Below are 12,693 nucleotides of genomic sequence, written 5' to 3'. Positions count from 1 at the left end.
TATAGCAATTATAGTTCAATAAGTATAACTTGTAGTGGCTGTTTGTTTACCTAAATAAATTAAAAATTAATTGTTTCAATTAGTATTTTCTGTAATGACTATTATAGTTACCGGACTGGTTAATAAGTTAGCATACAACCTGAAAGTGACTGCGTCTCAATCAAAACAAAGTAAGTAGGTAAAGTACCGTAGACAGCGTCGGCATTTTTTATGCATATGAGGATGCTCGAACCGTTTTTTAAATCGAAGTATAAGCTCCTTATCTATACTTTGAAAAGCAAATCAATATTACAAATTTAATGCCCTAAGGTTGATAAGTACTTGTTCCAGATAATTATTTATAGTATATGCTAGTAGATCTTAATTTATACGCATTTAAATGATGGTGATTGTTTTACCTAATCCGATAATCGAAGATTACACCATAAAGAGATCGCCCGAAAGATTCGAGATCCTTCACACAGTTGCGGGTCGCGCGTGCCCCCCATACACGATAGGGTATTAGCGGCCCACAAGAGCATATAGGTTTTGTAACCTGCCTTAAACCTGCCTGCCTTAGGTCAAAAAGTAGCCGAAAACACCTCGCGTGATTAATGCCCTAATGAAACCGTCATATTGAATGGGGTTATTTCTTGGTGAAATACTGATTCTGGTGCACTGTCCAGTAAAAATATCAACAGTGGTTATTAAGCTAAAGATTGGATTGTCAACATATTTGGCCAAACTGAGGACAGTATGTTTCTAAAGAGGCAAATTAAAATAATGATTATGTTTGTTACAGAATTCGTTGCTAGAACGAGATGAAGAGACTACAAATACGGGCGTTTTTCCTGGTGAGTCTTTATTTGGCCACTGGCCAGAATAATCGTATAAAATAAGATTCAACGCTATACCTATTTAACCGAAGTGGCAGTCAATGGATAGATTAGGAATCAGTAAAATCATTTAAAGTAAAAACCAACAACTAACAAAAACCGGCCAAGTGAGAGTCGGACTCGCGCTCGAAGGGTTCCGTACCATTACGCAGAAAACTGCAAAAAAATTACATTTATTTTATTTTGTTTTTAGTATTTGTTGTTATAGCGGCAACAGAAATATATTATCTGTGAAATTTTCAACTGTCTAGAGTCTGTGCGGAAAGAGAAGAGTCGTGGGATTTGAGGGCGCGCCAGTGCTATTTTATGGTTTTTGCTATGCTGACAACACTGGTCACGTGATTATAGTACGACACTAAAGGTCATGATACTTGAATCCCTTTTGTTCCGGTTTTTTACCACGGCTTACTAAACGGAGCCTGGTGGTGGTGTCGGCTCGTCAACTCAATCCTCTGATTTAGCGCAGGCACCAGTTTTATTTTTAAAACACACTTGTTTTTATGTCTCAGATACTAAAAAGTGACAGTGCGATTGACAAAACTGCTAAAACTAGTTAAGAATCTACCCAATACAACTGTAATTTTAGTACCAAACAAGATAGAGTCTCATTTAGGTATGTACTGCCTAATCTGTGCAGTCCAACAGTTATTAAAACCGGGTAGATCGGGTAGAAATTTGGCAATAGAACTGTAATTTTATCTGGGATATATTTCACCCATTGTAAACTTGACTTGTAATGTATGTGTACATTATTAATAATAAATATGAATATGAATAAAAATAGTGCATAAGTAGGTAGGCCTTATTGGGATATGTCCGGTTCTCTCATCTCACGATATTTTACTTCGCCGAAAAGTCACTGCTAAATTATCAAATATAATTTCGTAACTAACAGAACCTACAAATAAAGAAAATAAATATTTTATTAGAAAAAGTTTTATTCGGAACCTAGTAAACGAACTTACAAATAAAGAAATATTTTATTAGAAAAAGTTTTATTCTTTGTAACCGAAGTCTGAATTAAAATATTCAATGTCACTTATGTTTGAGCTAGCTTCAGAACAACCAGGGACACTCATAGAACTATCTTCATCTGAACTGGATGTTCTTGAATCCGGCACGTAGATTCTAATTAATAATAAATTGATAATTCTTGCATATTACCTACTTAGCGGTCTTTTATTCGAGATACAATGTCACTTATGTTTGAGCTAGCTTCAGAACAACCAGGGACACTCATAGAACTATCTTCATCTGAACTGGATGTGCTTGAATCCGGCACGTAGATTCTAATTAATAATAAATTGATAATTCTTGCATATTACCTACTTAGCGGTCTTTTATTCGAGATACCGTAGGTACTTTTACACAATCCTGAAAAAGAAATTACATATAAATATGCATAAAATAGCAAGTATCAAGACTATTTGTCAGTTATTTTAAAGATCATGAATGACCTGCATATTTATGAAAATTAATATATTTTGAATGAATATACTTACCGATTATGTACCGGAGACAAGTTACTTAGGGGGCTTATTAAATAGGTAGTTATTTAATATTAAATACAACATCAATACCCGCGAATAGCGGAAACACGTTCCGCGACTTTTTGTAAGTCGATAGTCGGCTTTTAGCCGTTTTCTTCCCGCTGACAAAACCGAACAATGTTAAATATAATTTTCCTTGTGGTTTTATGTACGGTTTTATCGTGTTTTGAAAATATTATATACATAAAACTTGCGGTTTTTGTTAATAAAAATATACAATGACAGAAGTTTGTTTACTTTTTACAAGACAGGTGTCAAAGGTTTGATTGCCATATAAAATTTAAAATGTTAGTTCCCGTTTCTGCCACGACTCTTCTCTTTCCGCACAGACTCTAGCTATCACGGTTTTTGAGTTAGAGCCTGGTGACAGACAGACGGACGGACGGACGGACAGACGGACAGACGGACAGACGGACAGCGGAGCCTCAGTTATTATTATTGCTAAGTAACCCTACCCTATTAAGTACCTTATTGGGTCCCGTCCCCGTTTTTACCCCTTGGGATCGGAACCCTAAATAGGAAAAAAAATTACTATAACGAAAGCGTACCTATTTACATCTCAGGTATTTTATTTACATACTTACCTATAACCTCAAATATTTTGAGCGATACATTGTAAAGGCACCTGGCTATATAAAACAATCATAAAACTCAAACAGGATGTAGAAATCAAATGTGTAATCGTATGTAATATCATTTCAATAGTAGGCGCGGGTCTATGACCGGTGCAGCTCATGTGTGGCCAATCGATTCGATTCCGACTGCTATGTTTAATGATTATTAATAACATTAATAATGTACACTGCAATAGGGAATTTTCCTACAAGTCAAATCAGTTACTTTTTTAGAACTGTCAATACGATTTGTTAATATGGAATTTTTAAGAAACATTACACCGTGACGTTACGGTCAACTCACCTACTTTTTATATTTCTATCAGATTTATTAAATAGAACTTGTGTTTAAAAATAACTCCTATCTGTGTTTTTATAATAATTACCTGGTGCTTTATTTCATGCATGGTGTAACATAATTTATTTTAAATACAGTATAATGCCCTATTTATGTATTTATATATTAAAGATCTACAGCCATCAGCTATACTTACTATCTACGTCTCACTGCTTGTTGTCAAGAGGTTTGTGACTTACTTACCTAGTTTTCACTTCACAAGTTTTATTTTTTTGGACATATTTGGATTACGATTACAACATACTTTAATTGTAGGTATACCAGCCTAGGTTAGGTTCTAAAAAATGTATTTTCCTGTAGCATCATTTTTATTAGTGTTCTGTACCCAAAGGGTAAAACGGGACCCTATTACTAAGACTCCGCTGTCCATCTGTCTGTCCGTCTGTCCGTCTGTCTGTCTGTCACCAGGCTGTATCTCATGAACCGTGATAGCTAGGCAGTTGAAATTTTCAAAGATGATGTATTTCTGTTCTCGAACAACAAATACTAAAAACGGAATATAATAAATATTTAAATGGGGCTCCCATACAATAAACGTTTTTTTTTTGCGTAATGGTACAGAACCCTTCGAGCGCGAGTCCTACTCGCACTTGGCCGATTTTACTACATTGCAGTATCGCTCTCTCACGTGATTATTGTAATGGTGTAAGAGGTGTTGTCCGTAGTATTTTGGCTTCTATTTTTAATAGATGGAACTATGTAGGTTTCTAGGCTTTGATGTTCTTAGCTATAACCAATGAAATAGGTAAACAAACACTTAAATCAAGAATATTTGGCGGGCAATAATGTCGGCTGCAATTCTGCGCGCGCAATTCTTTCACCACGGCTTGCGACACGCACTTGACACGCAGTATTGACACGTGCTACGTCTAACGTGACGTTTGCTTGATGTTACTTATAGGGGTAACCGGTAAACTAGTTGGTCAAGCCAATTTGTCAGCCAGTAAGAACCAGGAAAACTATACTCATCCTTTTCTTTTGGGTGCTAGTAATAGTGTAAGACAAAGATAGTATGATTCTCTCTGTCTATGATTGAAATGAGACAGTCCTTTCCTTTGACTAACTATATTCAAAGGTTTGAATATTTGACCTCCCTCGTATGATTCTAATAATCTAAGGCCCCCCCCACATCTGGCGTCTTTCGAGCGTCGGCGTCTGTCGGCGTCGGTCCAGCGCTATGGAAAATGACGTCGCTGCGCAGTTGCGTCGACGCTGCGTCGACGTTGCGTCGACGTCGGCCATAGAATTGTAGACGCCGACGCTCGAAAGACGCCAGATGTGGGGGGGCCCTAATGGGGTGGGCCTTATTATAGGGAACTCGTAACAACAAAGTTACATGGTAATTGTCCCGTTTTACGTTATAGTTATAATATGATATAATATGGCCACTAATTGGCCTGGTTACCTTAAAAACATATTTAAGTAAGTACTTACTGATCTTGTATACGTACCTACATTTATTAATTAGTAGTGATACAGTCAACTGTAAAAATATGGGTGCACAAATCATCTCAAAATTTTTGGATATATGTCCCATAGCTCTTATGTCAGCGACTTAAGAACTATGAGACATATTTTTGAATAAGTTGGCTACACCCATATTTTTATAGTTCCTACCTACCTACCTGTACCTAGCAGGGCTCGGAACCGGTATTTTCAAAAAACCCCGAAATAGACTAATATTTTGAATTATTTTATGCTCTTTACGTAAGACTGGATCATGTATTTAGGTAACGAATTTGTGTTATCAGATTGTCCAATTAAAAAAGAAATAACAAACCAAAGAACGAAAAAGAACGTAATAATACCGGTATTTTTGTATGGAGCAAATACCGGTTTCCGAGCCCTGGTACCTAGTTCAAAATGGCAACTTTGTTGACCAATGAAAACTAAGAATACTCTTGTCATAAATAATACCTAGGAGTTGTCTAGAATCATGCATTTACACAATCTAATGAATACTTGCAAAACCGCATGTTAGTTATGATATTTCTAATAGAAATTAGAGACTGGAAACGGTGAACGGTCATCGTCGGTCAGCGACATAAATCGAGCTACAAAGAGGTCGTCAGCGCGGCGCCCAAATCACAGAATTATGGCCCGATTGGAACTTTAAGATACGTCAGTTAATAGATCTAGAAACGATATGGATTAGATATGTCAGTGTCAAATGTGACGTTTCTCCAAACAAAAACGTCACTTTTGACATTGACATATCTAATCCATATCGTTTCTAGATTTATTAATTGACGTATAGTAAAAACTAAAGTAAGAATCGGGCAGTTAGAGTCAGACCAAGAATAGTCTGCAGCGGATTTAATAGCCCACGAGCAAGTATTATTTTAAACGTCAAACTTCTATGAAATTATGACGTAGAAATGACACTTGCACTGCGTGGGCTATCAAATCCGCTGCAGACTTTTTTTGGTCCGACTCTATAAAATTAGAATCTATCATCCTTAATCGTATAAAAAATTCCGTCCCAAATACCAGAACCGTGGACGCATCCGCTACCATAAGCGGCGCCTATTGCATATCGTCTAATCGTCTGCATTACACAACACATTACGTGTCCTGTCGTCCCAATGTCGCATGGAACTGTCTGAAGCTTGACTAACGGTTTAATTCAAAAATAGTTATTAAGGATTATAAAGATATACCTATGGCTAGTGTTATCATTGTACCTAGTGTACCTGTGATAACTATCACTCTGATACCATTTACATCACTACACTACTACACCTTATAAAACAAAGTTTGTTTGCGTGTTTGTATTCTCGCGATAAACTCAAACACTACTGAACGGATTTTCATGCGGTTTTCCCCTATCAATAGAGTGATTCTTGTGGAAGGTTAACGTGTAATTTGTTAACCCGTGGCGGGGCGGGTCTCTAGTCAAATTTGAATAAGTAAACTGCTTTTTTGACTTGCCTTAATTTTCAGTTTTCAAATAATGAGAAACGTAGTCCCTCTCTGCCTAGTTTATGGCTCCTCTACAGCTCTACACGATGGGCCAGCGCTGGCCACTCCAAGGGACGCAGCCATGCGGTAGAATGAGATAGCAATATCACTTGCTCCCTCTAACGCATAAATGCGTCCCTTGGAGTGGCCGGCGTTGGCCCATCGTGTAGAGGAGCCATCAGATCGGTTACTTCCGGCCATGACCTTGGAGCTCGCTTTCTTTTAGTCAACTTGACATATAGCATGTAACATATGTACACATGCAGTTATCGGATATTATGCTAATGTACTCATAGTTCGAGCGAGTCCATTTTTTGTCAAGTTTGCACCTTTTTATTTACCATAGCAAAGAGTTCATTTGTTAAAAATAAATAAATGATTATATAAGTTAAAAGTGAGTTTTGGAATGTTTTTATGGATTTAAGAGCTGTGTAAATAATAAGAGAGGTGTGAATATAGTATTTTATGCAACAGTTTTATAAGAGGGGTCAAAAAATGTGAGTGGCGTGGGTAACAATGTGAGCCAAAGGCGAACATTGTTAATAAATACGCCATGAGCATTTTTTGACTACTTATACAACGTTGCATACAATGCTTTTTCTATGAGTAGGCAATATTAAATAAAATACAAAAAAATATAAACAAAATTTTATTTATGAAAATGTCAATGTAAATTTTGGATAGTAGGTATTACTATATGTTTGTAGCTCTTGTCTGCGACAAGCACCCATAATACCAAATATTACTGCAACCTGTAACAAGAAAAAGGAGAATTAAATAATATTCAGTTTCAATGCAAAAACATAAAATGTACATAAATATAGCTCGTTGTACTGTGTACCCTAAAAATGTGTATCAAAATTTTTTATAACATATACCAACCTTGCTTAAAAGATAGATCTGATCCGGTGCTTCCAATTAGTCTTTGAAAATACACCAAAGACGTTTTCAGAGAATTACGAAGTTTTGTGCTCCAATCTCCACGCCATGCACTTCTCATAAGATTTGTCGTACCTATAGGTGCTGAGATTTAGTACTTAGGCAACAAATTTTCGGTCGCTGCTTGTGCTGCAGCGGATATTTCTTCAGGTGTAGAAACAATGTAGTCCTCTTTGTCCATTTTCAACACTTTTTATGAACGCAAAACAAATAGTAACGCAAAGTACTCAAAGAACAAAAAATTACCGGGAAAGGCGGGAAACGAGAAACAAACGAGTAATGTCTATGGTTATGTTTTTTTTTAAAGCCGTTACACACTACCGCACCGCACCAGGGTCGTGGTGCTGTAGGGTATAAAAGTATTTTTTATTATGTTGGTAGCAATTAACTCAGTACAAATTTGTTTCTTTTTTAATAAAAACCGTATGCATTCAATCGTTTGTCACGTTGGTAGCAATGTAGCGGTATGTGCCACCTGCTAACCTGCACTAGCTTACCGTATCGTAATGTCTCTAAAACGATACAAGTGCTTTTTTGGGCAATAGACTATAGACTTTTAAGGAGTATTAATAATGTACGCCCTTATATGTTCGTTCGTGACTATGTAAATGACAGATAAAAGTACCCGAGTAGAAAAAGATTTTAGTTCAAAGTATTTGTAGAACTTAAGTACCTACTGCTCGACATTTTTCTACCACGGGTTTAGATTTTACGGGGTTTGCTTCGAACGCTAAATAGGCAACTAATTCAGAACCGATGTGATAACGTACAAACGACAGTTCGTATGGGAGGGACGTATGATACTTTTTCGGATCCAAGTTACTTTTATAATTATAGTCTATTCTCTGATAATTATTTTTTTACGATTTTTTTCTTCGAATTGCTTGCAATTAATTATTTTCTTTTCGTATAGTTTTGAATATTTAATATTAGTACAGACAGTTCACAAACATCTTTACAAGCCAACGTTCCAAAATATCTGACAATAAGGTTGTGTAAATATATTTTTGGAACGTTAGCTTGTAGAGATGTCTGTGAAGCACGTACACTCGAATGTAGGTACAACTAGCTATGTATAAGTGCCAAATAAAACTATTTTCGAATGAGGTTGCACTTTAGGAGTTTAGATTAAAGATCTCGAATAATAGTTAATCATTATTGCATTATTTACTTAATGATTACTACAAGCAATGCATGACCCATGTCAATGTAATATTCATTGGTATAAGTACCACTTCTTTGTAGAATACTTATAGATAGCCGAAATCATCGAGTGTCACGCTAGGTATTTCAGTCATATGAGCATATGACCCCTGGCGTTGCCCAACTGTCTTGAATAAATATTACTTTCATAGCCATCCCAAGGTTACCTCAAGAGGGTTCGAAAACGTTACGTTTATGATTTTACTTCTTTTTACTACAACGCTTTTTTTTTAAGTCAATGTGGCTCCGTCTAATTTTTACCAATCATGATGTTCCTCGCGTTCTTTCCCGGCTTTTTAACACGGCTCATGGGTGCTTGGGGTCTGCTTGGCCACTAAACCCGAGAATTGGCGTAGCCACTAGTTTATACGAAAGCGACTGCCATCTGACCTTACAGCCCAGAGGGGAAACTAGTACCAATTATTTCCAGTACCAATGTTTTATTCAATATGAAATTTGCTCGACTTAATAGTACGCCAATTTATATTTAATTTCTCTAACTAGGTGTATCTTTTATCGTCTTTGTATAAAGCTGTTAATGTTTGCTTTCAAAAAATATAGGTACCTACCTACTCACTCGCAACTAGGTATCTTGCATGTCAAAGTAGGTATAGGTACTACATATTAATATTTATGCTCAAGCTCAAGAATAATCAATAACATTCAATTACTTAAATCTTCGTGTACTCGTATTTTGAAATCTGATACAAGTGTTTTAAGTATTGTACCAATTCTTCTATCATGTCGTACTTATAACTTGTAAACTTTCTTTTCCAAGCTCAATATCACAGATTTGATAAATTACTGGCATAAATTGTATAATCGACGTATTCCATCAAGTTAGTATTCACAACTTTCCCGTACGCGAAACTCCGAGTGTGGTCTAATCAGCGCATACCAGTTTTAGTTTGTTTAAAATGCAGCATTCGGTGTTCATTATACGGGGAAGACCGAACGGTATTTTGATGGTGAGCTTAATATAGCTATGCTATATTATCGTATATCGTATCCAGAATGGGCAAAATTCATTCGAATGACGAATAACGAATGAGAATAACCAAATCATTCGCGAATGACGAATATTTTTTTCTAATGATCATTCGTGCTTAATTCATTCGGGAATAATTTATGTGCGAATAATCTCATCACGAATAATTGTTTATTCGAATAATTATTTAGATGAAAAATTACAACCAACCAACTCTGATCGTATCGCATTGCGCATGTAAGCTGTATTGTATCCTGTATCGTATTGTAGGTATAAGGTGTTAGGCCATATCGTACATGAGAAGTACCTAGGTCCTATACAAAATTTCGGCCGATCAGCACAGTGGTAGACGGGTAGTTGTACAGGTAAATATGCGGTTTCAACTCCCACTTGGAGCAATTGAGAATATTTTTTTTGTTGTGCTAGTTAGATTATAATCTTAACGTTGTACTTAGCCGTGTCGAGGGCAACTACCAGAGGATGAATTCCTACTACATATCAAGAAAGCTCGTTACTTGTGACCATCGATCATTAGGAAAACAACCTAAAGAAAATATCCCAAGAAAATTTAAAATTTCACAAAAAAAATTAAAATATCAGACGATTGTCTTCTGCGTGAGTGGAAATTATTCTGAAGCTACATTAAAAAATCCAGACAAAAGTAAGGTCCGCAAGGACGGCTATTGCAAATATCACAATATTCACAATGCGTAATAACTTTGGCATAAACAATTTTCCTGTAACTTACACATAAATTTAAATAAGTAACGTAGAAGTGTGCAATTTCTAACGTGACCTTTCGAAACAATGGGCAAGTTGGCTGCAAGGGCGGGAGATGGCGCTGCTCCTGTTGGGTTATGAAGGGTCAAGGTTAATGGGGGAAGGTCGTCGGATGACCTGACCTTTACGCGACTTCGAACTCAACCGTAGTGCAACCAACAAAAATAGGTATTTTATGCGTCAAAATATTGTTTATTTATGTAGGTACAATACAACACGGATAGTCGACACGCCACGGATAGCATGGTCGAAACATATCTTCCGATACGATGTCCTATAAATCGGAACTTGTCACACATTTAACTGTCTATTATAAGCACATAGTAATTGACATTGCAAAATGACGAGGTGACTAAGTGAGATGACTAAGTATCACAAATGCAAAATACGTCTTAAGTATTATATGATGTTTTTTCAATAGACTGTTAGTCATGTCATAATATAGTTCGTAGGTTCCTACTAAACTTTACCTTCAGTCTTGTCGAAACAACTGAAAGAACTCTCACACAGACAATTGTATAACGGAAATAGTTCAACACGGCATGAAAAAGTCGTTAAAGTTAAATTAAAACAAGAACAATATCAAGGTCGCCCCTCAAGGTTGTGTCACTCGTGTCATGATAGAAAGAAATCTCATAGAAATTAACATATAGATGATCATTAGGTCGAGAAAAAAGCCGACTAGCCACATTCCCGTGATCTACTTAGCTATTTGTATACAAATGACGATGATGTACAAACCTATATAATACCACTAAGTTTTACTTAATTTACAAATTTCATACATGCCCTCATACTGGCGGTTTTTGCCTTAAGGCCCAGTAGGCCGGGGCCTATAGCACAGATTATAAAAAGGTGGACGGTATCGGCCTCTCAGTTGTTCGCAACTGTCAAAACGTTGTTTTAACTGACAGGCCGATACCTTCCGGCGGACTGTTAATCAGTAGTTCTTACGAACCTACGAGTATAGACCAGATATTAGGGGCGGCAGTCTACGAGTATATGATGGGAGCTGAGAAAGGGGCAAGTAGTACTTACTACAGGGCCCCGGGCCTAGAGCGGCAACAAGACTGCAATTCCGCCATTGCATGCAAAGGCATCAACCGCAATATCAGCGAGATAACTTAGTAAATTCTTTTCAATTCAAATTTGAAATTCATATATTATAAATAGAAACCGGACAAGTGCGAGTCGGACTCGCCCACCGAGGGTTCCGTCCTTTTTAGTATTTGTTGTTATAGCGGCAACAGAAATACATCATCTGTGAAAATTTCAACTGTCTAGCTATCACGGTTCGTGAGATACAGCCTAGTGACAGACGGACGGACAGACGGACAGCGGAGTCTTAGTAATAGGGTCCCGTTCTACCCTTTGGGTACGGAACCCTAAAAAGCAGTACCTATGAATGAATAAATAAATGAAGGTATGAATCAATTATCGTGTTTAAATTTTTTTTTAATTGCGATAGAAGTCCGGCTCTAGATTTAACGACATTGATTACGCGGATTTCCTACTTGTCACGTCACAATTTTATTATGCGCTATCTGTTATTGTAATCAACCAAATGATTATGCATATAGAGCTCCTTGATTACAATGGTGCGGGTGACTAGGCAATTGACACAATGATCAAGTTAAAATAAACATTGTTTTGATATTAAATATTTTTTATTTACTTTGCACCAGAATAACTGCCGTATTCGAACTTCAAGATATTCACAAGAGACGACACGTACTAGATCCATTCTAGATACGTTATAGTTTAGATATCAGCTAGTTCTCTTTTGCAGCGCAATTCGGGCAACCAATGTCACTTTTACGTTAGATAGAGTAAAATATCTATTAGATGGTGGAAATCGTTCAAGAGTATCTCCAGAATCGCGCAAACGTCAAATTTGACAGGTTAGATCTTAAACATATCGTTATCGTATCTGGTGATGTCTAAAAGATATCTAATAGATGTCTATTTCAAAATCCGAATCGGGCCCTAAGGCAATATTACATGACTTCAGGCGACTGTGAAAAGGGGTTAAAATCATTGTTTTCACTGTTTGTTTTGGTCTCAAAAATATGTGACTAAGTGCATTATTTTACAGCGAGGCGTATTCTGATTGTAATAATAGGTTATGATTTGATCTGATTTTTTATGGACATGATCTGTTAGTGTCAAAACTGACGTTTTTGGTCGAAGGAAAGCGTTCGCCTAAAGTGTCTAACATTAACCTATGATACTAACATCATTGTTGATTTTTTTGTTATAGCATATCAATTTATAATCAAAATTTGGACCATTTCGATTTCAAAAATAATACTAATATACAATTTTTAGGGTTCCGTACCTCAAAAGGAAAAAACGGAACCCTTATATAGGATCACTCGTGCGTCTGTCTGTCCGTCCGTCTGTCACAGCCAATTTGCTCCGAAAC

General features: G+C 36.6%; 1 protein-coding gene across 1 annotated transcript in view; it reads left to right on the top strand.

Annotated features, from left to right (window-relative positions):
* The first annotated feature begins 772 nt into the window (after positions 1 to 772).
* Positions 773 to 12,693, top strand: part of LOC134665809 (protein spaetzle 5) — a 37,486-nt gene continuing 25,565 nt past the window's right edge. The window contains exon 1 of the mRNA XM_063522797.1: positions 773 to 833. Coding sequence (XP_063378867.1) covers positions 801 to 833 — 33 coding nt within the window. The 5' untranslated portion in view covers positions 773 to 800. The remainder of the gene's footprint in view (positions 834 to 12,693) is intronic.

Source organism: Cydia fagiglandana, chromosome 7 (assembly GCF_963556715.1).
Source record: "Cydia fagiglandana chromosome 7, ilCydFagi1.1, whole genome shotgun sequence".
Lineage (NCBI taxonomy): Eukaryota > Metazoa > Arthropoda > Insecta > Lepidoptera > Tortricidae > Cydia > Cydia fagiglandana.
Note: the sequence above shows the minus strand (reverse complement) of the source record. Positions and strands in the feature narration are given on the sequence as shown.